Source organism: Haliotis rubra, unplaced genomic scaffold (assembly GCF_003918875.1).
Source record: "Haliotis rubra isolate DU_JTF1 unplaced genomic scaffold, ASM391887v1 Scf23, whole genome shotgun sequence".
Classification (NCBI taxonomy): Eukaryota; Metazoa; Mollusca; class Gastropoda; order Lepetellida; family Haliotidae; genus Haliotis; species Haliotis rubra.
In genome coordinates, this window is record NW_025766336.1 from 403,656 (window position 1) to 430,001 (window position 26,346).

Genomic DNA, 26,346 nt, shown 5'->3' on the forward strand with positions numbered 1-26,346 from the left:
CAACACATCTTTGTTTCTTCAACATAACCTGAACTCACAACACAGCAACACATCTTTGTTTCATCAACATAACTTGAACTTCACAAAACAGCATCACATCTTTGTTTCATCAACATAACCTGAACTCACAACACAGCAACACATCTTTGTTTCATCAACATAACCTGAACTTCACAACACAGCAACACATCTTTGTTTCATCAACATAACCTGAACTCACAACACAGCAACACATCTTTGTTTCATCCACATAACCTGAACTCACAACACAGCAACAAATCTTTGTTTCATCGACATAACCTGAACTCACAACACAGCAAGACATCTTTGTTTCATCAACATAACCTGAACTTCACAACGCAGGAACACATCTTTGTTTCATCAACATAACCTGAACTTCACAACACAGCAACGCAGCAACACATCTTTGTTTCATCAACATAACCTGAACTCACAACACAGCAACACATCTTTGTTTCATCAACATAACCTGAACTCACAACACAGCAACACATCTTTGTTTCATCAACATAACCTGAACTTCACAACACAGCAACACATCTTTGTTTCATCAACATAACCTGAACTTCACAACACAGCAACACATCTTTGTTTCATCAACATAACCTGAACTCACAACACAGCAACACATCTTTTTGTTTCATCAACATAACCTGAACTCACAACACAGCAACACATCTTTGTTTCATCCAACATAACCTGAACTCACAACACAGCAACACATCTTTGTTTCATCAACATAACCTGAACTTCACAACACAGCAACACATCTTTGTTTCATCAACATAACCTGAACTTCACAACACAGCAACACATCTTTGTTTCATCAACATAACCTGAACTCACAACACAGCAACACATCTTTGTTTCATCAACATAACCTGAACTTCACACAGCAACACATCTTTGTTTCATCAACATAACCTGAACTCACAACACAGCAAATACATCATCTTTGTTTCATCAACATAACCTGAACTCACAACACAGCAACACATCTTTGTTTCATCAACATAACCTGAACTCACAACACAGCAACACATCTTTGTTTCATCAACATAACCTGAACATAACCTGAACTCACAACACAGCAACACATCTTTGTTTCATCAACATAACCTGAACTCACAAAACAGCATCACATCTTTGTTTCATCAACATAACCTGAACTCACAACACAGCAACACATCTTTGTTTCATCAACATAACCTGAACTTCACAACACAGCAACACATCTTTGTTTCATCAACATAACCTGAACTCACAACACAGCAACACATCTTTGTTTCATCAACATAACTTGAACTCACAACACAGCAACACATCTTTGTTTCATCAACATAACCTGAACTCACAACACAGCAACACATCTTTGTTTCATCAACATAACCTGAACTTCACAAAACAGCATCACATCTTTGTTTCATCAACATAACCTGAACTTCACAACGCAGGAACACATCTTTGTTTCATGAACATAACCTGAACTTCACAACACAGCAACGCAGCAACACATCTTTGTTTCATCAACATAACCTGAACTCACAACACAGCAACACATCTTTGTTTCATCAACATAACCTGAACTTCACAACACAGCAACACATCTTTGTTTCATCAACATAACCTGAACTCACAACACAGCAACACATCTTTGTTTCATCAACATAACCTGAACTCACAACACAGCAACACATCTTTGTTTCATCAACATAACCTGAACTTCACAACACAGCAACACATCTTTGTTTCATCAACATAACCTGAACTTCACAACACAGCAACACATCTTTGTTTCATCAACATAACCTGAACTCACAACACAGCAACACATCTTTGTTTCATCAACATAACCTGAACTTCACAACACATCTTTGTTTCATCCACATAACCTGAACTCACAACTCAGCAACACATCTTTGTTTCATCAACATAATCTGAACTCACAACACAGCAACACATCTTTGTTTCATCCACATAACCTGAACTCACAACACAGCAACACATCTTTGTTTCATCAACATAACCTGAACTCACAACACAGCAACACATCTTTGTTTCATCAACATAACCTGAACTTCACAACGCAGCAACACATCTTTGTTTCATCAACATAACCTGAACTTCACAACACAGCAACGCAGCAACACATCTTCGTTTCATCAACATAACCTGAACTCACAACACAGCAACACATCTTTGCATAAAATGATTTTCACAATAGTCATAGTAAACCATTAAATCAACAGTCGCCGTCAAAAGTCAGCCGGCGGCCGATGACGATAAAGCACATTTCTCTCATTCATGTTCCAGAAAGGGGGAATGGTCAGGGTGAGGGGTTAGCTCAGTCATGGAGGCCACCATCAAAACATAATCGATCCACCAATAAATCTGTCATGAGGTCGCAGGTTGACAGAAGCTTGACATTGATTTCGACATCGCCAGACATGACAACACCAATGAAGGATATGCAAAGTGAATCGAGGTGAAAACACGACACGTGACCAGGCACGATTACAACCTTCCGGTCTGCGGTACACCATTCACCCCAGTTGTTAACATGGTCATTTGGCGGCACAACCATCGAGATGAGCTACATGTAGACGAATTCTTATCGCCTTACTCGTGCTCGGGTAGAAAGAGGAAAGTTTGAAACAATTTGATTCACTGAGATCGTGCTCGTAGGGCGTGGTTTCGGATCAATGGATCCTGTACTCTTGGCAATGAGCAAGGACACCCTGAGCGGGATGGAATGGTTTCTGTTTCATAGTCACACCTAAGCACAGACGTAAAACATTGTGGCCACGCTGAATTCTGCCAGTTTTCAGCAAGGCAAAAAGCCCGTAGACGGTCCCCGCGTTTCAGACCAGGCAAGTAGGTTCATACATAAACTGTGAATGGAATCAGGTAAATCACAACTACATGTTTCGAAACACATATATGTGGAATACATATTCCTTTAGAAACAAACAAAATGAGGAAAGACGAGACATTCATTCAATCTAGTCATGTTGACTTTTATGGCTACACGCTGCTTTAGCTCTGACTAATTGAGGGTCTTCAGTGTGGACAGTAACGCCTTGGCAGATGTATGTCCGATTGTTCCTCACATGGCCCACGTTGTCGCCACGTCGTGTCATCGCAGTTGCCCTTCTCAGTCTATACACATGCTTGTGTGCGCAGAACCAGACAGATTAAAGTCTGACGAAAGGGGAGAAAAAGGAGAATTTGTCAGTGACAAGCAATGCCAGCAGACATGCCCACAGCACGCCAACCGCTGGTAATAAAATGTCCCATTTTGACGCTCTCATTACGTGTCAATTTTCTAAATCTTAACTATTCAGAAAGAGTATCCTAAAGAATTAAGACCTACGTTGAGGACTGAGACGCGTGCCATGATGGCGTGTTGGAGGATATAGGCATGTCTTCTGTAGCTTCCATGTGGGAACGAGTATGGCAATGATGTAGTATTGGCCCGGGCTGCTGGAGCAGGCAACAGGCCGTATTGATGAGCTTCAAGTAAAAATCAATTTCGTTTTAGATTAGCGTAATTTCATGACGTGTGCTCGGCAGGCAAGCATCCCTCGTGACCCTGTATAGAACCAAGCAGTGATGACGGGGAAGAAATAAACACAGTATTAAAGTTAACAAGTACACTATCGCGGACAGATATTCCCAGTTTGTGGAGTCTGCAGCCAATAATGCATTTAGTAATGGCTTGTCGTTCCGATAATTACACAATGTTATTGTTTCTCTGGCTTAAATTACTTCCGTGATAAACTCGAATGATAATTACTTGAAACTGCAGCTGCGAATTCAACAGGTAAAACCAAAGCCATGTTATGAAAGGTTCCAGCGAAAGACGTGCTTCCGACGTGTTCATGAGTACCACAGACAATATATACCATAGGTATGTTGAAACCACTTTGTTACAAGTACATCTTCTTCAATGAATACTCAGTTTTATATTTCCATCTGGGATAGGGCGTTATTATCTAATTGCAAGACCTCTCTTTAGAAACGGAAGATTACCAGACAGCGGCATGCCTCACCAGGTTTTGTATATTGTCTCATGGACAAAACCCAAATTCACAGACACCTGCCAGGAACCCTGTTTCGCATTTGGACACTTACACTAGGCCGACTGAATTGTTTAATCCCTTACTATCTACATATCATACATACATGCACGCACGGACGTACGCGCGCACGTACACGTACACACACACACACACACACACACACACACGCGCACGCACACACACACACACACACACACACACATACACACACACATACACACACACATACATACATACATACATACATACATACATACATACATACATACATACATACATACATACATACATACATACATACATACATACATACATACATACATACATACATACATACATACACTGTACATACATACATATACTTATACTGTCGTAACCCATATGAGCATACATGTGTACATCGCAGGCTTTAATCACATTGTTCTGAGCATGTTCACGTGGTCATTAACGCCATTTTCTACAGTGTTCCAGTTGTATGACGGTGTTTCAGTTTGGTGTTGGAGGATTGCTGCAGTGATGCAGGTCGCAGACGAAAAAAATGTATCTTTCTACAAATGATAGATGGCAGTAATATGAATTTTATGCCAGTTTACCTCTTTTATTTACTCAGCAAAATTTGTTATTTCCCACAGAACGCTGCCACCTTCCTACATTTAGCAGCCACAATATGTTGGCGGCGCGACTGTTAACATTCACAATGTTTATTAAATTCATTTTGAATATTTATCCACAAATCGGGAGCCAAAACTCATTTCCGCTAAGAATTCACAATGGCCATTCTTAAAGCAGGACACATTGGTGAAAATAGCGGTTTGTAAATAATCCACTGATTAACGCCATGAGCATTGATCTAACTATTTGGGATACGACAAGCAAGGGATGAAAGGTTTTGATGATTATGGACTGTGTTGATATAGTTGCCTGCTAATTATTTTCAACATAAAAAAAAGGTGTCAAAACGAGCCTGAAGAGCTTGGATCCAGTCGTGTACGTAGCAGGCGTTTCCTGGTGTTGTAAGACGTCCTCCACAACTACCCAGTACGTCATTTGCCAAATCTAGTGAATACGGAAGATGGTCAATGTGTTAAAAGCCATAGCAACAACAGATTTGTACACAGTTACTCTATCCTAGTGGAACAACACAACATTCTGCGCCATTAAGAGACTGACCTCCAGGAGGTAGTCAATCGGTAGGATTAACTTGGAATCCAAGAAAACAGAAGCCAGCACTTTACCAGCTGATGAAACAGACGGCGTCGTCATCTTAGTTTGAGAAGTTAGTGTTTTCCCTGTTTTGAGTGTTGTTTAGTTCCTGGTTGGTAGTATTAAAACACAAGTATCGTCCATGTTACAAATCGCTCAGTAGACTCTGGTGTGTCTGCTTTAAAACCACGTAAATTCTCACGAGAGAATGTGAAAACTTTCTATTCAGGAGTCCTTGAAACCCAGCGTACTGAAACTGTTATCATGCCCTGTTCATTGCTTACAGTGTTTTCAACTATCATGAGAGCTGCATACTGTTTTAGCGATGTGATGTGAGTCATCGATCATCCATATGTATTCTGTCAACATTTCATTAGTGGCCGGTGAAGGCCATCGAGGCTCTCTCTCCCTCCCTCTTGAACAACCTACCACATCTCAACAAAAAGTCCCGAGTAAACCGTCAAGACGCTGGCAGATCTCGATCACCGCATATTCGCTCTACGAGTCCTAGACATTAAAAAGTTCAACCAGTTAACCAGTTAATTCCAGCAGAGGTTATCAAAGTAGGGGAGATGCTCCATCCTCTGCCATTGTTGAGAAGTGCCTAGTGGTTTCAAACATCTAATATTGTAGATTATGTTTTTGCTTTAAGAGTATTTACCCGGATTTAAAGAATGATGAATCTCTAAATACAATCCTACCTAGGCAGTGTAGGACAAGTCCGTCTTATGAATAATGGGACACATTTTGCATGTCCTGAATATTCTAACTATTCTCATAGTTATCAGCTGTACCTATTCTCCCAATTCACGAATCCCTCACAATCCCACACAACGTCGTCCGCTTTACGTCATCAGGTTGCGAGGGTATGTTCGAATTCCAATAAATTTCATGATAGTACAATTTGTCATCGCGAAAAAGAACACGCTTCACCCTCCATCATGGTGTATAGTTTATATATGTTATATTTATTATGAAGTTAATGCTTATCATGATCTAGAAGTCAATTCATTCACGTTAACGTTATTAAACAGAGTGCGTTTTTTTCAAAATGTGCCTTGTTTTAATATGCATCTTCTGTGCGTAAGATAACATACTCCCTTTAATTGTGATGGTGACGTTTAGATACGCGACTTGAGTTTGGTTCATTTTGAATCTGTTTTGTGAGGTTGTACCTGCCAGTTGAAGTCGCATCCGACACGGCAGCTACCTCCTTCTCGGAGATAATGCTGTCTTTCTTTAAGTTCACTAGAACAAAAATAACACGCAAAGTAGATGCCCTTAGAATTGCCGATAAGATGGCGAACGATAATGAGTGAGAACTAACAGTCCAGTCTCTGTAAATGAATATTCCGTTATCAACAAAACCGCCAGTTTCTTGACATCCCGAGTAATGCACATGCAATGTAATGTTCTGTTTTCACAACAGATTTTGAAACATGGTTAAAACTCATGAACAGATCTAGACCTTAAAAGTTGTTTTGATATAGTTTACATACGGATGAACTCAGTGTTAGGTGTCATGCACTCAACTGAAATATTTCAATCCACCATGTTTTCTATGTTAATAGCTGCAGTCCGAGGATTGCAGACAGTCCAGCTATTATTTCATAGCTCTATATCTTCTGTAAACCGAATGGCTTCTCTTCTATCTCCACGATAAGATACCACTGTACCAAAAGGAAAATCCATATTCATCAACATCGGGTTACGTGCGCTATAGAAGGTCCACGAAAAGTCGTTTATATATTTCAGAGTCGATATTATCAGTATACGGATTCGCATTTGTTGTATTTGAGATTTTGTTTTCGGTAAACTTCAGCTCCCGGATAGATGAGAGTACACGCAGGTAAACTGGCCAGGTAGAGACTGTAAACAGATCCCGTTATCTGCGGCATCAGCTGGTAAGGGAGGAGTCGACAGCCTGATACAGCCATTGCTCTGTTTACGCTGGAGGGAGCACCGCACTGACATCACTCAGGGGCAACTAATCCCACCTTAATAGCGGCTTTCGGATCAGAAGTGGATTACATGACTCGTGAATTACATAGCGCTGTAGTCCGAAATACAAATTAATTATGTCAAACTGTACAATGGTTTCTCGTGATGAGACAGATTGGCAGAACGCGGGGTGTAGTCATCCAAATTGAATATGACTAGGGTTATATCAGTTGTCGGTATCTGGAACTGATTACACATGTAGACGAAGGACGCGCATCTGTAGTGATGATCCACAGTGACAGTGTTAGGAAGTTTGATACAAGACGTTAATATCCACTTTGGCTATCATCCCAAACTTTATGATGTGTATTAATTCCAATACTGATTATCCAAATTGTACAGAGACAATATCCCAGATTCAGATATGCCTTACAATGGCAATATTATCAGCGTACAGACGAGGCTGAAAACGAGCACAAGCACATTCAACACAGGTCATGCTTCAGATTGCTTTTGGTGAAATGTGGACGATGTAGGAACTTGTATGTACTAGTCTGTCATGCAGACCCAGAACAAATTGGTAATACAGCTAGTGTGAGTCTAGTGTGTGGCAAGTGAACATGAAGACATTCTCTCGACTCCTTTTTAGTATATTTTGGGAAGGTGAATCAGGACATTTGTTCCTTTCAGAGGATAGTTAAGGTTGCCTTGATCATCATTCACGACTGAAGCAACGCAACCCATGTGTACATGTACGTTATCCAGTGCCTCATGAGCCAAAGGAGGATGCTTTCACTTGTAAATGTACCATGTAACTGTCAAAATACGTTATAATCAACTCAATGATGTGAAAGAATCTGCATTATTGCGACTGTCGATCGGTGGAGTGTGATTCTCCCGTCAACAAGTAGTTGCAAATACAAATTGCTCTTGGGGCGGCATGCTTCCAATTACATGTATCAATAGGTATTGACTTCAATCGTCATTTCTTCCCCAGTCCGACATGCGGCCGTTGGAAATAAATGGACAATTACCCATTTGAATTTTGTCATGGTTAATTTGCATCGTCTATATCTCCGGGGCTCGCATTTTGGGTAAACCTTCACTAACCTCTGGATCAATTCCCATGGTTCTCGCGATCTCATTATCTCCCATTAACCGTTTACCCTCACCGTCTGTGACATGGATTTCTTCATTTGGCTGAAACGTATACTGCTTATAATATGTTGGATGAGTTGCTAAAATATACCTTAACAATTTGTTTTCTAATGCGAGGCATGCATTGGACGTTTTACAACAAGTATTACAAAGGTGTCAATGTCGTCTAGTAATATGACCGTGAAGTTATTCTTCAAAATGTGGTGTGATACTTGTGCCACAGCTCACCTCATATCAGGATGTTATCTGCACTTCGAAGTTGATTCGTTTCAAACATATAGGCAAAATGAAGTAAAATAAAGTTTGAGTTATGTTATTCATGTTTACGTTGAAAAACAAATGGTTTGTAACTCTAAATTACAGTTCTACACAAGCCTTGTTCATGTTCTTGTAATAGGAAAGAGTCACTGTATCGCTATTTTCAATAATATACGTATAGACCTATGGCGATTGTCAGTTGAGTTGAGTTAAGTTGGGCTTTACGTCACATCGGCACTATTCCAGCCATATAGTGACGAGAACAAAACTGCATTAATAAACATTGTAAGTACAACTGCATGTCAACCGCCAGCCCATTCCAGAATACAAAACAATCAGGCATGTGTAAACAATTTAAATACTGTAATATTCATATCAACAGCTTGAATGACTATCATATTGAAAAGTATATGACACATGGTCTGTAGCTGACCCCTGCTCTACCCTCAGTGTATAATCGATTTTTGCCAATTGATCAGCGGGTCAACCTGCCATGACAGGTCTAAAGACTAAGTAGTATAGATGTTCCCCTTTCTCCCCAGCAGTTACCTCGGTGACACCAGCACCTGCACAGTATGGAGGATGGGAGCGCTCAGGCCCTCGAAGTCATCATTAGTCAGAGTGATCAGTTTGGCTTCTTCCAGAAACGTACCTTCATCGCCACAAGTTTCCTACAAGCAATAACAGTCTCCGTTCTTGTGTACACGTGCGTGGCCACCCCGGAACCCTCCACAGATGACCCATGTCCAATGGCCAGTACTAATGGGGCGGAGCCACTCAATGGGACATTTACACCCTTCAATGAAACAGTTACTGTGGCAACCACACATATTGCCCACAGCAGCAAGGCATGTTCCTCCACGGACACCGGCAGCTATATATTCATCCTGACTCTTCATGTGCCAAAGGTAATGGAGGGCATATCTAAGACTTTACATTGTAAGCTCATTCCAATGACGAGCTTTGAACGGTATCTAAAATATGATTGATGCACTGTTTTCCCCCTAATCCCATTATTTATCTGTATCAGTTAGGGTAACTGGTTCATAAATCGATACTTGATGCCATGTTGGTGTGTTTGGTTCCATAAATTCCCTATCTTCTGTTTTATAACGTAGTCGTCTAGTATCTCGTTTGTAAACGGGCGGAGGTTTTGGCATTTATGGTAATTCAACTTAACCTCAATCAAAATATATTGAGTTGAATTTTCCCCCAACAGTGGTTGCGCCCCCTTGATGGCTGGACCTTGTCCGAGTACACCTTATTCGGCCAGGTGTCGGGTGTAATCGTGGGATCTCTGCTTGGAGCATTTCTTGGCGACGTGTTTGGCCGGAGAAAACCCATGTTCGTGTACTTTATACTGATGCTCGTCTTCCATATTCTGACGGGAGTAGCTGCCTCCTGGCCGGTCTTCGTTGTCTTCCGTATCATAGTGGGCCTGGCAGCAGGTAAACGCTTAACGTGGACATAGTTACCCATCAAGCAAATATATAATTCATTATTAGAAGTCTGAAAAACCAAAATCAAGGTATTTCAATGTCGGTAACATCAAATAACTTCTTTGGTTCTGTGTGCCGTATTTCAAATTATATTTGACATTTGGACAATTTTCTGATATTTCATTCGAAACACTTCTTTTCATTCCAATTACAAATTACATAATGTAACCCCCCTATATCTGTTTTAGACAGACAACGTTGACTGCTTCTGTCTGTGAACTCCGGTTCACTTGGTACCAACGATGTTGTGACTATTGATGCTTGTTGTATCGTCATGTCAGCTGTACCGCTATATGTATTACTGATCTTGTCAGATCATCCAACTCCATATCTAATATAGCCAGCATAAACATTCACAAGTCTCTCATCATCACATGTCGCGCAGAGAAACAACTCTTCTTCACAGTTGATCATTATCGTAATTCATAACACTGTTCGATCCAAATCCAAATCGTTAACAGAAAATTAGAAGGATGCACTTGCAAATTGTGGACATATAGACAATCGCCGCGGCATTGATTAAATATTGGCAAAATGACATGAAACATTATCTTGCATGTGACCAATGAAACAAGTGTCCCTGTGCATGTATGTTTATGACTAACAACTCCTTCCCTTGTGTCCAGGAGCGTTCCTTGTCGTGAGTGTGGTGACACCGATGGAGTGTATTGGGCAGGACTGGCGGGACGTGTGTATATGTTCGGGCATGTGGACAATGGGTGTGGTCTTTCTCTCCCTAGAGACTCTCATTACGGAGAACTGGCGGTATTTGGCGTTTCTGTCCGGCGCCATTGGAACCCCATTTATAGGAACATATTAGTGAGTGTCTGTGTATCCTGTCTGTCCTCACCATCTCCATCTCTGTGTGACCACATCTCATGTATATCTTGCTAATTACACTTCAGGGCATGTCATGGTTGACGTATGGTAGGTCGGTACCAACCCAGCCGCCTGGTGAGACATAAAACACTTGTAGATTCAACAACTGATTTCTTCAAACATATTCGTCAGTGTACTTGTATGTCTTAAGCTTCTTTGTTTATGATCAGTATGTGATTCAAGAAGATAATTTTAAAATTTTGAGGTGATTCAAGAAGATGATTTTAAAATATGGCTTCGAATGAATAAAGGTATTGCAGCTTTAATTTATTTGAGTTGCGTCACAAACCTTTGTCTTGTAGGCATCCCATGTAACTTTGGCAGAGCCTGTTGCAAGATAGTATCCATGAAGTCCCAAGCATGTATACCAGTGATAGATGTTACGTAGCACACACACACACGCAGAAGATGATTATCATCTCAGTTGCATTCCTTGTTCTTTACACTAACCGTTATCATTAACATCAAACGTGTTTTCTTTCTAAGCTGAACTTTATTTTTACAGCCTTGTGCCAGAAAGTGCTAGATGGTTGCTATGCCAACAACGCTTCAAATCATCAGAAGCTGGAATTAGGGAAATGATATCTTGTAATGAGCACGCGGTGCCGGGAGTGACGTCACTGCTGGACAGAGCAAGGGCCTCTGTTGTCGGGCACATGCATCACAAGAAATACACATACTTAGACTTGTGTCATTCCGTCGACCGTATTAAGTGGACTATAGCCTTAGTGTATGTATGGTAAGTACAGGTGTCGACGATATTCTGTCACTGATAAGTCCATGCCAAAGATGCATTTTATTAGAGACGGAGTGGTTAATAAAATATTCAGTAAAATAGATTTCAAAAACACTGCTTAAATTACGGTATAAACATCACTGTCCGGGGTAGTATGAGTCTAATGTCAATGAGATATTCAGTATGCGAAGATACATTTCATAAATATGTAGATTTAAGTAACAGCAGTTTTGAACGGGGATGTAAAATGTAAGTAAATGTTACCCATATATGTATATATATATATACACACCCCCATATATATATATATACACATATACACACACACATACACACACACACACACATATATATATATATACGCACAAAATGTCCAAAATAGTACAGGTGTCCAGTCATAAATATCACATAGATAAATAAAAACAGAATGCCTTTTTCTCCAACATGTTTCGTTCTTATGTATCCCACTGAGTGAACATCTAGATGTCTGTGCGAAAGGAAACAATGTTAAATTTACAATATTTCCTTTTTATCAAGTTCAAAATTCGGACAAAGTAAAACGAATTTTAAAAGAACACTACTTCATAGACAAGTTCAAACCAATGTTAAACCATTGCAAGCTGTGACCTTGTCGCTCTAGGATGTTGTCCCTATTGTGACGTTACAATATATATGTAATGACAATACATTTTCATTCTAACGAATACTTATAAATACAGGTATATTTAAATGATGCCATTAAGATGTATAACTCTACATGTATATCAAGATTTTTAACTCGACATGTACATGTACATTAAGATTGTATCTCGACATGTACGTGTATATTAAGATGTATAACTCTACATGCATATGTACATTAAGATGTATAACTCGACACGTAGATGTACATGTACATTAAGATTATAACTACATACACATGTATATTAAGATGTATAACTCTACATGTACATGTATATAACTCGACGTGCATATGCACATTAAGATGCATAACTCGACATGTACATGTATATTTAAATGTACAACTCCACATGTACATGTATATTAATATGAATAACTACGTGTACATCCATATATATATTATTAAGGTATATGATATATGAGATACATATATAGACAGTGGTCTCGCATAAACACACGAAAGGCTGACATTCAAAACGTTCGTTAAAATCAAATACTCAGCCTTTCATCATTTCCATGACAACTGTGTGTGATCAGACAGAAAACCTGAAGCCTTCTCATCTGTCATAAACGATATGAGCAAAAAGTAGTAATGATGATGTATATTTACATACCGCACCTGTCCAGATGTTACTGTCTGCTCAAATGCGGTTTATTTGTTTCCCGACAAGTGGATCCGTATGCTCAATTACGTAGATCTCATCTTAAATCATATATTTAAACATTGGAACCATATGTTGCCTACAACTGAATGCAACAACCTGGCTGTCACCACCAGTACGTAACATACGAACTTCAGTGCATGTGATCCCCTATCGACTTGGTTGTGTTGCCAATAGGATGTATTTGGAGATAGATGTGTGTGTGTATGTGTGTGTGTGTGTGGAGGGGTGGGGTGGGGGTGGGTGGGTGGGGGGTGGGGGTGGTTACCGGAATTGAAGGGTGTTATCTGTGAAGACCGTGTAGATGTTACTGCCACGCGGCCAGATCAATACTGTCTGGGTCTTGGATTCCCCTGTCAGTATATTCCCTTACTCAATCATAGCTACACGAGGGTATAGCACATGCAGGAGAAATGGAATTGGGTCCTTTAACTCTGAAGTAAAATATTGATACATTTGAGAACTCCGTGTTTCCTGTGAAACCGTTACATCAACTCCAAAATGTCTTTGTCATTATTCCGACAGTACAGCGTCGTGTAACCTTCATTCTGTGCAAAGCGAATATTATAAGAAAACATTTTCTGATGTATATATTATTATATTATATACAGCTAGCTATGCTCAAGCCGAACATGCTTATAACACACTAACGGATACAACTAACTGCTCTTTTGGGTCTTTTGGATAACAACAATCAGACTGATCAGCAGAATATGCAAGAAATCTTTCATTTCTTCCTTCAGCCATTGGAATGTTGACCGCCGTTCTCACTGAGTTGCCTCAGTATGTCACCCTGAGATACCTATGATCATCGCAATACGTATCTTGAATCACTTGCTGGCATGTTTGCTTTTGTCTGTTTCAGCTTGGTTGCGTCGACTGTATATTTTTGCCTTGCTGAGAAAACACGGAGAATAACTGGGAACGTATATGTAGATAGATTCCTTCCATATATCGTCGACCTTCCGCTAACCTGGTCGGCAGTCGTTGTGAATAAATGGTAAGGCCTTTTCAACACTTATCAGTTGATGGAGAACGTGAAAATGCTGTCTTGGAATCGCCTAAACAACTTTCTTGATTAACACTTACTAATTTTAAAAAAGAACTTCTAATTACGTATACGTGTTTTTATCCATTCTGTTGTAAATACATATCAAGGCATAATGTGCATATGAACAAAACTGCGAGTGTACCTGCAATCTGCACGTTCGCAAAAAGATATCGGGTATGCAATCATGTTGTTTGATGACTGGCTTCAAAGGTGAGCGATGAGTGGGTGAGTTGGGAGTGTCATCACAGCTGTCAGCTGGTCAGTAGTGAAGAGTTTTACCACAATGTGTCAGATGATGAGTGGGTGAGTTGGGAGCGTCATCACAGTTGTCAGCTGGTTAGTAGTGAAGAGTTTTACCACAATGTGTCAGATGAATATTGGGTGAGTTGGGAGTGTCATCACAGCTGTCAGCTGGTCAGTAGTGATGAGTTTTACCACAATGTGTCAGATGGTGAGTGGGTGAGTTGGGAGTGTCATCACAGCTGTCAGCAGGTCAGTAGTGATGAGTTTTACCACAGTGTGTCAGATGGTGAGTGGGTGAGTTGGGAGTGTTATCACAGCTGTCAGCAGGTCAGTAGTAGAGAGTTTTACCACAATGTGTCAGATGATGAGTGAGTGAGTTGGGAGTGTCATCACAGCTGTCAGCTGGTCAGTAGTGAAGAGTTTTACCACAATGTGTCAGATGATGAGTGGGTGTGTTGGGAGTGTCATCACAGCTGTCAGCAGGTCAGTAGTGATGAGTTTTACCACAATGCTTCAGATCGTGAGTGGGTGAGTTGGGAGTGTCATCACAGCTGTCAGCTGGTCAGTAGTGAAGAGTTTTACCACAATGTGTCAGATGATGAGTGGGTGAGTTGGGAGTGTCATCACAGCTGTCAGCAGGTCAGTAGTGATGAGTTTTACCACAATGTGTCAGATGATGAGTGGGTGAGTTGGGAGTGTCATCACAGCTGTCAGCAGGTCAGTAGTGATGACTTTGACCACAATGTGTCAGATGGTGAGTGGTTAAGTTGGGAGTTATGTCACAGCTGGCCAGTAGGGAAAAGTTCTACCACAATGCGTCAGATGGTGAGTCGTTGAGTTGGGAGTTATGTCACAGCGGGCCAGTAGGGAAAGGTTTTACTACAATGTGTCAGATGATGAATTTGTGAGTTGGAGTTATTTTATAGCTGCCCAGTAGGGAAAGGTTTTACCACAATGTGTCAGATGATGAGTGGGTGAGTTGGGAGTTATGTCACGGCGTGTCAGTGTCAGGTGGTGAGTAGTACATCTACACCACACTGTGTTATCTTTGGAATGCTTGGGTCTAGAGTTACATCACTAAAGGATACAGTCTCTCAAAGTTTACCACTTCTGTGAGACCAACAAGCTTCGTCTATGGCGCAGACAAGTTTATCAACGATCTGTCGCAGGAGACTACTATACATGTACGTAAGGTTGTATCAGGGAAATGTGCCTCAACTTGAAGCTTGCAAACTTACCATTTGATATTAACTCTTCTCCTTATAGATGTCAATTACTGGTGTTTGACTACTGTTTCAGCCTTGGGCGACGTTGGTGTCTGTTTTTATATGCTGTGGCGTCCGGCTTTGCGTCTCTGTCTATCATCGTCCTAGACATGACTGGTAATCTGCAGTCCATGCCAAACATGATGAAAGGCTTGGCAGTATTTGGAAAACTCGGGGTGACCGCGACACTCTCCCTCCTCGCCATTTCAGCTGTAGAGATGTTCCCCACTGTTATACGGTAAGACGCTTCCAGGGGAAATATCATGTCGATAATGTTAGCCAAATAGATATCATGTAGGTCGAATAGATATATTAATATATATAGACTATACATGTCTCACTGTTATATCACGTGGACTATATTCATTTAAAGGATACATTCGCGTGGACAATTATCATCACATGGATATATCATCAGTGTTATATTCAACACATGACTATAGCATGTGTGATACATTCCACTCATGGATATATCACGCGTGTGATTTCACTCATTGCTATATTATGTGTGATGTATTCATCAGATGGATATATCGGGTGTGTTATATTCCTCGCAAGGATACATCATCTGTGTTATTTTCCACGCTCACACATCCAATTTCCACACTCTGCCATTTGAAGAGTAAAACAAAGGTGTTCGATTATATGGGTTTTTTTAGTTAGGAATAAATATGAATGAAGAAAATATCCTGTTTCCAATGTACTTGTCACGTGATTGTTTACAAACAGATTCAAATCACAAACTGGCGGTCATTGCAGACGGAACACGAGCTTTTCCTTGAACTGTGTTGTTATGATGACATTACAGGAATATGCTGAATTGATACCTACAGATTTCAGCTTGCAACTGACAAGTAACCATAAAATTATCAAACATAATATCTAGGTATATTCACATGGTAGAGTCAGCTACACTCTATATTCAGCCGCCTCGTCTTATGAAATGTGTTTTTTTTGCGCGGTGTAAACCAAGACGAATGAAACTGCGAGCCTGTAAGGCTTTCATTGAAGGAATCAATACTACTTTTCTGAAATGGAGAGTACTAACGTAAGAAAAAGGAACAATTTTCAAATGTCAATCTTGAAAAAATTAAAAAATCGATTTTCAAGAAGGGTCTGAAGTGTTTTATTAACGCTTGACCCCCCAGATAAGCTCACTATCTGCCTAGTGGTGACAGCCATGTTAATGCTGATTAGAATCCTAGTAGCTGGAAAACAGGCCCTCCATCTATAATGCTGCAGTGGATTGTGAAGCCTTTCTCAAGTTCAATCAAATTTGGGTTTCATATTTTCATGCTCATGGACAGAATTATCAGCATAACATTATGACATACACTGACAAAAGAAAAATGTGTATGCAAATTTATTTTCTTCCAGAAAAGGGTAGTTAATTGTGTCTTTGGGATATGAAAACAACACCATAAATTTCCAAAATCTCACAAATATTGGCTGTTTTCATGTTCTACCACTAAAGTAAGTGAATTCAGTTCACTACGGCTACAACGAACTCAAAGAGAGCACTGATAAAATTATAGTTTGCTATATGCATTCGACAAATAACATACAGCAAAAAATGTTCGTTGTATCCGTCGGTTTGCGTTAAGCCTGTTCATTTAACGTTTTGAAGCACTATATGGGTCAATAATCATTTTATTATCGAATTTTTAAAAGAAATAGAACTGATAGATGAATTTTGATTCATATGTTTTGTACATACATAAATTTTGAGTATTGGTGATTTAAATGAGAAACTGAATTTGTGAGTGGCTGTACCTTCGAAGGGGGTTGACGTAGCGTCAAACTATTGTCCTCCTGAGAGGGTACGCACGTCCCAAAACATTTAAGTCTACCAGGTTTTTAATCGTAGTATTTTTGTCATTTTAATGTATGGCTAAATCTCAGCATAAACGCCAATGGCTGAAGGGATGGTGTAAATCCAGCTAGGGTCCATGCAGGTAGCAAAGGCACTGTCCCTAGTATGGTGATCTACCTTCAGCTGTTGGCGATTACTAGCCCATTTTTACATTGTAATGTCCAAAAATAGTTTTATGCTTTTAAAGATATATGCTAGCTAGTTTTAACTCATTTGTGATAATCTAGTAATTTTACTGTCCTTCGTTAACAGGGTTTTATATATTATATGTATGTATTATGAATTTAGAAGTAGTTTTAGTCACGATATGGCTGAGATACTGTCCCTATATGGTTTTCTCTACGGCACCACTGATTCCCAGAATTGTCATGTATACATTACAGATGCATGGGCACAGCGATTGCTTTGCTGTCTACAGCAACTGGGGCAATCATATCAAAACAGTTCAAGTTTTTGGTGAGTTGTTTCCTGTCATTTCATTAGAGCACATCAACTTACGAAAAGCAGTAGATATATTTAATGCTATCCCTCAATAGCTTCGATTGTTGTAGAATATTTTGTAAAATGTTCCTTGACCCGAATCTCCATTTTTCTTTCAACAATTAAGATTATTGGACTTAGTTGATATTATGTAGCATACAAACTTAAAAGGTACCCAGTAGTAATCTAGTGGTAGAAAGCAGTCTTCCTTTCACGAGTAAACGTTATACATTGACCTTGGTCTGAAACGTCATTCTGCTCTTCAGGAAATACAAACTATGACCATAAGATGAAGTAATATGTCTTTATTTCATTAGCGGGTTTTCCAGGAGGTGCAGGTAAGCCGTAGCTTCGTTGCCGTTCACGTCAGTGTTCTCATAGCATTGTGAACAGTGAACATTCACCGCACTCACTGTTTAGTAGAATTTTCCCTCCATTTGCAGGTGTTTGTTGTTTCTGTATTAGCTGTAGCTATAGCTTTACCCATGCGTAGTCTGCTTGCCACGACCCTTGTCGTCTCAGTGTCCAGAAGAATAGCTCTCTAATAATAGCTGTAATATAAGATAAGTCGTAATTCCTTGTTTTGAGCATTAAACGTAGACTCAGACGAAGTGATACAATCCTAAAGAAACTTTTCGATGATGTAGCTATCATTAAACACGATATACATGTTCCTGAAAACAGGAAGTATATGCAGTCTTCACGGGCAACTTGTGCTCCTTTGATAATTTGCAGTTTGTGCACTCTTTAATGAAACACTGCATTTGTTAAAGTAAAGAAGGTAGTGTTTACCTGCTCACATACACTGTAGTACTCACTGTCAGTGTTTTACAATGCTGGCGTGCCTCGTACAATTGTTTACTGTTGAACAGCCATGCACAAACACTCACCTGTACTTGCGTACCGAATGACTTATCTGTGCAGCAGCCTTCTCTATAACTATGTGTTTTAGTTAATGTACAGCAAGACTCGCTATGCTATAATGTGCAATTAGTAATATTTGAAAAAACCCATGAAAGAATAATAAAAGCATTATCATGACTATTCCAATCTTCTTTGATCTCTTGCTGCTGTAGGATGAAAACCACTACACAGTGCCTTTCCTGGTGTACGGCGGCATGATGATCACGGTCGGCTTTGCTGCCCTCTTCCTGCCAGAGACACTCGGGCGTCCACTTCCAAATATCCTGCCCTGTCGTCATCGAAAGATTCCATTACAAGAAGGAACAAGGCTTGTGAACACATGGGATACCTTGTAGTTACGAGACATTTGTGTGAAAAGGACGAGTAAAGGATTACTGATATCAAATGTTGATATCATGCTGCATTGCATTACACAGAGGTGTGTGTGGTCACACTGAAACATTACCTTCGATTGTGTCGAGATTTGCATGATGGTATTCTTTGATGCTGAAGACATTGGTGTCGACAACAACCACCGAAACAAACCGATATAGTGTTCGATGATGTTAAATGAATGTCTTGAGGGATAACATGACATAATTATGTATTCAACTCATAGTTCGACTGTGTTCCGATTGTTGTGGAACGATGAAGAATAAAAAGAACCATTTATTGTGAATGTTCTAATTCTAAAGTAGATGAGAGGGGGAATGTGGAAAGGCACGACTGGTGTAAGAATGAAGAACCACACACAGGATGAAGCCTTGTTCAGTAACCAGAGGGTGGAACCGTATTGCAAGTTGGCTGGCAGTTGAAAAGCATAACTAATGACAATATAGTCTGTGTTACATCCACTGATAATTGATTCCATTATTCACATCATCGGATAATGGCTCTTACCTACATTCAAGTTAAAAAAATACTATTGTAGGGATATCAGTACGTGTGTACAAATACGTAAGTAGTAGATCTCAGCATGTGTTTTAATGCTATCGCTATTTTGTCTTCAGGAATAAGCCAAGCTGACCCAAGCTGCTACTTTATGCCCCATAAAGCTGATGGCTGTACACTTTCTATGTAGACACTATGGTCAGAAATGTCAGCAAACACTGGATGACAAACCAACTGGTTATTTAGTTACACTATTGCTATTCATGAACGAATAAAAAGTCATATATCTTTCTAAAATATATTGATTCCTTTGATCCTGGATGTACGTTCATGATATTGGTTCTTTCACATATTGACGTTCACAAGTATTGGTTGGCATCAGTCGCTGAATAACATAGGTGTATTGTAAGCGATCATCTGAGGTACCTACAATCACTGTAGAAATACACATACACTGATAAATGTTCCAGTAAATACAGCAGTATAACGACTGAGGAATAACATGCGGCTTGGTTGGTTTCTGTGCAGCAGTTCTTGTATGAACGTATCCACACCTGGTGTATTAAGTGCATGTTATCGATTCTGGTCTGAACATAAAGTAAGGTTGTAAAATCTCGTTACGGTAGGTTACGGCGTCCTGCTTCAGTGTTAGCTTTCATGAAGAAATATGTCCGTTAGTAAAGAAACACCATTGGCATTCTGTAGGAAGAAAATGTCCTAGCTCGCATACTTGTGTGATCTATCACTTTGTCTATAGTGTTTTGTGGCATGTGACTGTCGCTGTTTTAGCTTTATCAAAATGCTCGAATCAATGAAATTTCATTGAGTTGTCCAAATTATATGACTCATCTCAGCAGCTGACCTTACGGTCATGATTTAGTGGTTATAATCAGGAAAATCAATTTCATTTTGCAAAGTAATCCTTTTCTGAAAGAATTTAGTTTGCCATTTGATCATAAAACACTTAACTTTGAAAGAAGCTTCTGTGAAATGTGGGAATTCTGAAAACCCTTTGAAAAGTTTATCCCTCTGGAAAGTATGTCCAAATTCAATAACGACCCAAATCCATCAGAACGCCGTGTGTTGGGCATCTCCTAATGGATATCAGCTAATCTGTCATGTCTATGACATGTACTCAATACCAAGACATTGACAAGGGGGTTGTAACATTGGTTTGGCCAGGGACAAATTGCTCTCGAGCTCACCGATATGTTTGCTGTCGTAGTTTGTAAACACGTAATCCAGTGACTTAATTTTGGTCTGATATTTGAAGTAGGTATTGGCAGGTCAGCCAGACATTGCCCTGTGGATTACTTCAGTTTGGGATGAGAATAAAGCTGGACTGGGCCCTGTTGTTGATAGCTACAATGGGTTAGCCAGTAAGATGAATAGTAGCGTTATACAGTCTAAAAGAATAAAGACATTTCCTCTTCGGTGTACGTAGGACTGTCATTTCGGGACTCATTACCATGAATAAAAAAGCGAAGTAGGGATCTCATACTTTATTGCCAGATGGAAAAGTCACGAGGATCATAATGCCCTGTAGGAAGAATCAATAACGTCTAGGGGTACTGTGATGAGTTGTGCCAGTTGCCTTTGCAGTGGTAAGATTTCAGAGGCACTGTTTAATTATGTTTCGATGATAACTATTTATTGTTAAAGAAAATGGAAACATCGACACAATACGTATTTAGACAGTTGTGAACCTATTAACATTATTGACTTAGTTGGAAGAGGGAAGGTTCCTTACGTTACAAAAAACCTCAATAATTTAATCATATAAAAAAACCCGCATATTTTACGGTATGCTATAAAACGTATTTTTGATCATATACATGTCACATCACGCCAACCTGTCCCGTTAATGATGTCGCTGGTGTTCTACTGTTATATGTGATATTGCTGGAATATTGCTAATAGCAGGGTAAAACTAAACTCACTCACTGATAAGTGAAACGGCTGCACATCACCTGTCCTCCAAAATAACTGATAAGTGTAACAGGCGTACATCACATGTCCTCCAAAATAATTGATAAGTCTAACAGCTGCACATCATCTGTCCTCCTAAATAACTGATAAGTCTAACAGCTGCATATCACCTGTCCTCCGAAATAACTGATAAGTCTAACAGCTGCACATCACCTGTCCTCCTAAAGAACTGATATGTAAAACAACTGCACATCATCTGTCCTCCGAAATAACTGATAAGCATAACAGCTGCCCATCACCTGTCCTCCAAAATATCTGATAAGTATAACAGCTGCACATCACCTGTCCTCCAAAATAACAGTTACTGATAAGTATAACAGTTGCACATCACCTGTCCTCCAAAATAACAGTTACTGATAAGTATAACAGTTACTGATAAGTATAACAGCTGCACATCACCTGTCCTCCAAAAAACAGTTACTGATAAGTATAACAGTTGCACATCACCTGTCCTCCAAAATAACAGTTACTGATAAGTATAACAGTTGCACATCATCTGTCCTCCACAATAACTGATAAGCATAACAGTTGCACATCACCTGTCCTCCAAAATAACAGTTACTGATAAGTATAACAGTTGCACATCACATGTCCTCCAAAATAACAGTAACTGATAAGTATAACAGCTGCACATCACCTGTCCTCCATGATAATCGACCAGCTGAACATTACATAAAAGGTAATCGATAAAGAAAACAGGTTAATTTTAACACTACTATTTCGTGTTTGACTGTTGAAGAAGGAATACGTGAAGGTAAGCGCGACACATTTTGTGGAGAGACAGGGTTAGTGCTGGTGTTTGTATCAGCATTGAACAGCCAAAACAACGCTGCACGTGCACATCGAATATCCACAACATGCAGGTTCGCTCCGACAATACTGCCACGCAAAGCTGTGTATATACAGACAAATCCCAAAGTGTCTGTACGAACTGCCCATCAAGCCCACAATACACAACAGCACGGTCACCGCTGCAGCACGTCTGCAACACGTCCTACGCATTGCTTTATTATCGTACACAGTCACAGTCAACCACTTTACACAACACCACTGTCTATATACAGCTGTATGTTACATCCATTATACACGACAACATAACCTACACGCCGCTTAAAGAGCACAACCACTATACACAGCAGCATTGCCTACACACCGCTTAAAGAGCACAACCACTATACACAGCAGCATTGCCTACACACCGCTTAAAGAGCACAACCATTATACACAGCAGCATTGCCTATACACACCGCTTAAAGAGCACAGCCACTATACACAACAGCATTGCCTACACACCGCTTAAAAAGGACAACCACTATACACCACAGCATTGCCTATACACACCGCTTAAAGAGCACAGCCACTAAACACAACAGCATTGCCTACACACCGCTTAAAGAGCACAACCACTATACACAACAGCATTGCCTACACACCGCTTAAAGAGCATAACCACTATACACAACAGCATTGCCTACACACCGCTTAAAGAGCACAACCACTATACACAACAGCATTGCCTACACACCGCTTAAAGAGCATAACCACTATACACAACAGCATTGCCTATACACCGCTTAAAGAGCACAGCCACTATACACAACAGCATTGCCTACACACCGCTTAAAGAGCATAACCACTATACACAACAGTATCGGCTACACACCGCTTAAAGAGCATAACCACTATACACAGCAACAACACTGCCGACAGAGCCCTTCATGTGTACACCCATTACATACAACATTGCCTACTCACCACCGCCTACCCATAGCTTTATGTATACACTCACGATACACAGCATTGCCTACCAACCACTTCTTGCACACACCCATAATACACAACAACATTGCCTACCAACCGCTTCTTGCACACACCCATAATACACAACAACATTGCCTACCAGCCACTTCTTGCCTAAACAACATTGCCTACCAGCCACTTCTTGCACACACCCATAATACACAACAACATTGCCTACCAGCCACTTCTTGCACACACCCATAATACACAACAACATTGCCTACCAGCCACTTCTTGCACACACCCATAATACACAACAACATTGCCTACCAGCTACTTCTTGCACACACCCATAATACACAACAACATTGCCTACCAGCTTCTTCTTGCACACACCCATAATACACAACAACATTGCCTACCAGCTTCTTCTTGCACACACCCATAATACACAACAACATTGCCTACCAGCTACTTCTTGCACACACCCATAATACACAACAACATTGCCTACCAACCACTTCTTGCACACACCCATAATACACAACAACATTGCCTACCAACCGCTTCTTGCACACACCCATAATACACAACAACATTGCCTACCAGCTACTTCTTGCACACACCCATAATACACAACAACATTGCCTACCAGCCACTTCTTGCACACACCCATAATACACAACAACATTGCCTACCAGCCACTTCTTGCACACACCCATAATACACAACAACATTGCCTACCAGCTACTTCTTGCACACACCCATAATACACAACAACATTGCCTACCAGCTACTTCTTGCACACACCCATAATACACAACAACATTGCCTACCAGCTTCTTCTTGCACACACCCATAATACACAACAACATTGCCTACCAACCGCTTCTTGCACACACCCATAATACACAACAACATTGCCTACCAGCTACTTCTTGCACACACCCATAATACACAACAACATTGCCTACCAGCCACTTCTTGCACACACCCATAATACACAACAACATTGCCTACCAACCGCTTCTTGCACACACCCATAATGCACAACAACATTGCCTACCAACCGCTTCTTGCACACACCCATAATACACAACAACATTGCCTACCAACCACTTCTTGCACACACCCATAATACATAATAACATTGCCTACCAACCGTTTCTTGCACACACCCATAATACAAAACAACATTGCCTACCAACCGCTTCTTGCACACACCCATAATACACAACAACATTGCCTACCAACCGCTTCTTGCACACACCCATAATACACAACAACATTGCCTACACATCGCTCTTTGTGTACACCTACTATACACAACAACCCGGCCTACACACCACTATATACGTACACCCACTATAAAGCATATTGCCTACACATCGCTTTTTGTTTAAACCCACTACACACAACAACAACAATAACAATATCAACTAGAACACTGCTTAGATACTGTTGCATGTGTACAATGTTTCGCTGATTATTTCCCCTGGGACGTACGAGGGGAACCTTATTCAAGTTTTATGAATGCCTGATTTCCCATGTTGTTATCTATGCGCCAGTGATTAATGATACACTACACACTTTTCAGCGGCACGCAATCATGTTCTCATCAACGATCCAAGTGTTAGACTTTGGGTGAACACAAACTGCATGTGTGACATGAGAGAGATAAAATATATTTGATTCTGATTCGAATAGACGCAATGACTTGGAATACGACCATGCCCCCTGAGCAACAGGAGGTCAACGTTAAACCTGATGCACTAGCAGTTGTGGTGCATAGGAAAGATTATTCACTAGCAAGAGTAGTGCTGGTTAGCTGATTCACCCGCTGGAATGGTGCCGACGTTAGGTGATTTACCCGCTGGAATGGTGCCGACGTGATTCACAAGCTGGTGTGGTACTGATATGTGCTGATTCACTCACTAACTGTAGTGGCGACGTTAACTGATTTATTATTATGATAATATAAACTGATTAAGCATGGTAACGATGTCAGAAGAATCACTATACGTGACGATGTAAAATTATTCACAATGGTAACTATGTCAGCCTAGTCACTATAGTGACGATGTAAAATTATTCACAATGGTGACTATGTCAGCCTAGTCAATATAGTGACGATATAAAATTGTTCACAATGGTGACTATGTCAGTCTAGTAACTAGAGTGACGATGTAAAATGATTCACACTGGTTACTATGTCGGTCTAGTAACTAGAGTGACGATGTAAAATTATTCACAATGGTGACTATGTCAGTCTAGTCACTATAGTGACGATACAAGCTGATTACCCATGGTGCTGGTATAAGCTGATTTACTGCTCTGGTGTAAGCCGATTCGTTTCGTCATGATGGTGATGAAATATTATTTGATGTAGTAATTATGTAGGGCTGATTAAAGCTAGTTCACTTTAGTTTTAGTGATGTAAGTTCATTCATTCTTGGTGGTGACCTTCACCTGATGATGGGAACACCAGACACACCACACACACCGAGAGCACAAAAACACAACCCCACACAATGCACAAAAAACACCCAACAAACACATGCATATGGAGCGCAAACAACCCATACAACAACACTAATAACACACAATGCACATACAGCAGAGTCAAACACACACCACGCCCAATATACAGCAAAGCACTCACAGCACACACACATACACACACGAAGAGCAAAACACATGCAACGCACACATAACAGGCATCACATGCATCGCACACACACACACGCACAAAGCACACAAAAGACAATACAGACGACAACCACGACGTATG

At 40.3% G+C, this 26,346-nt stretch overlaps 1 protein-coding gene across 4 annotated transcripts in view; it reads left to right on the plus strand.

Moving 5' to 3' along the window:
• Positions 1-19,614, plus strand: part of LOC124277949 (solute carrier family 22 member 4-like) — a 93,336-nt gene extending 73,722 nt beyond the window's left edge. For 2 of the 4 annotated variants that reach the window (XM_046713667.1, XM_046713668.1), the window contains 9 exons: positions 9,209-9,571; positions 9,883-10,111; positions 10,789-10,981; positions 11,547-11,780; positions 13,986-14,120; positions 15,714-15,917; positions 17,936-18,008; positions 18,350-18,370; positions 19,109-19,614. In XM_046713667.1, coding sequence (XP_046569623.1) covers positions 9,239-9,571; positions 9,883-10,111; positions 10,789-10,981; positions 11,547-11,780; positions 13,986-14,120; positions 15,714-15,917; positions 17,936-18,008; positions 18,350-18,370; positions 19,109-19,291 — 1,605 coding nt within the window. In that variant the 5' untranslated portion in view covers positions 9,209-9,238 and the 3' untranslated portion in view covers positions 19,292-19,614. Of the gene's footprint in view, positions 1-9,205; positions 9,572-9,882; positions 10,112-10,788; positions 10,982-11,546; positions 11,781-13,985; positions 14,121-15,713; positions 15,918-17,935; positions 18,009-18,349; positions 18,371-19,108 lie in introns of all 4 variants that reach the window. The other 2 variants (XM_046713666.1, XM_046713669.1) reach the window with 2 other exon arrangements.
• Positions 19,615-26,346: the final 6,732 nt, after the last annotated feature.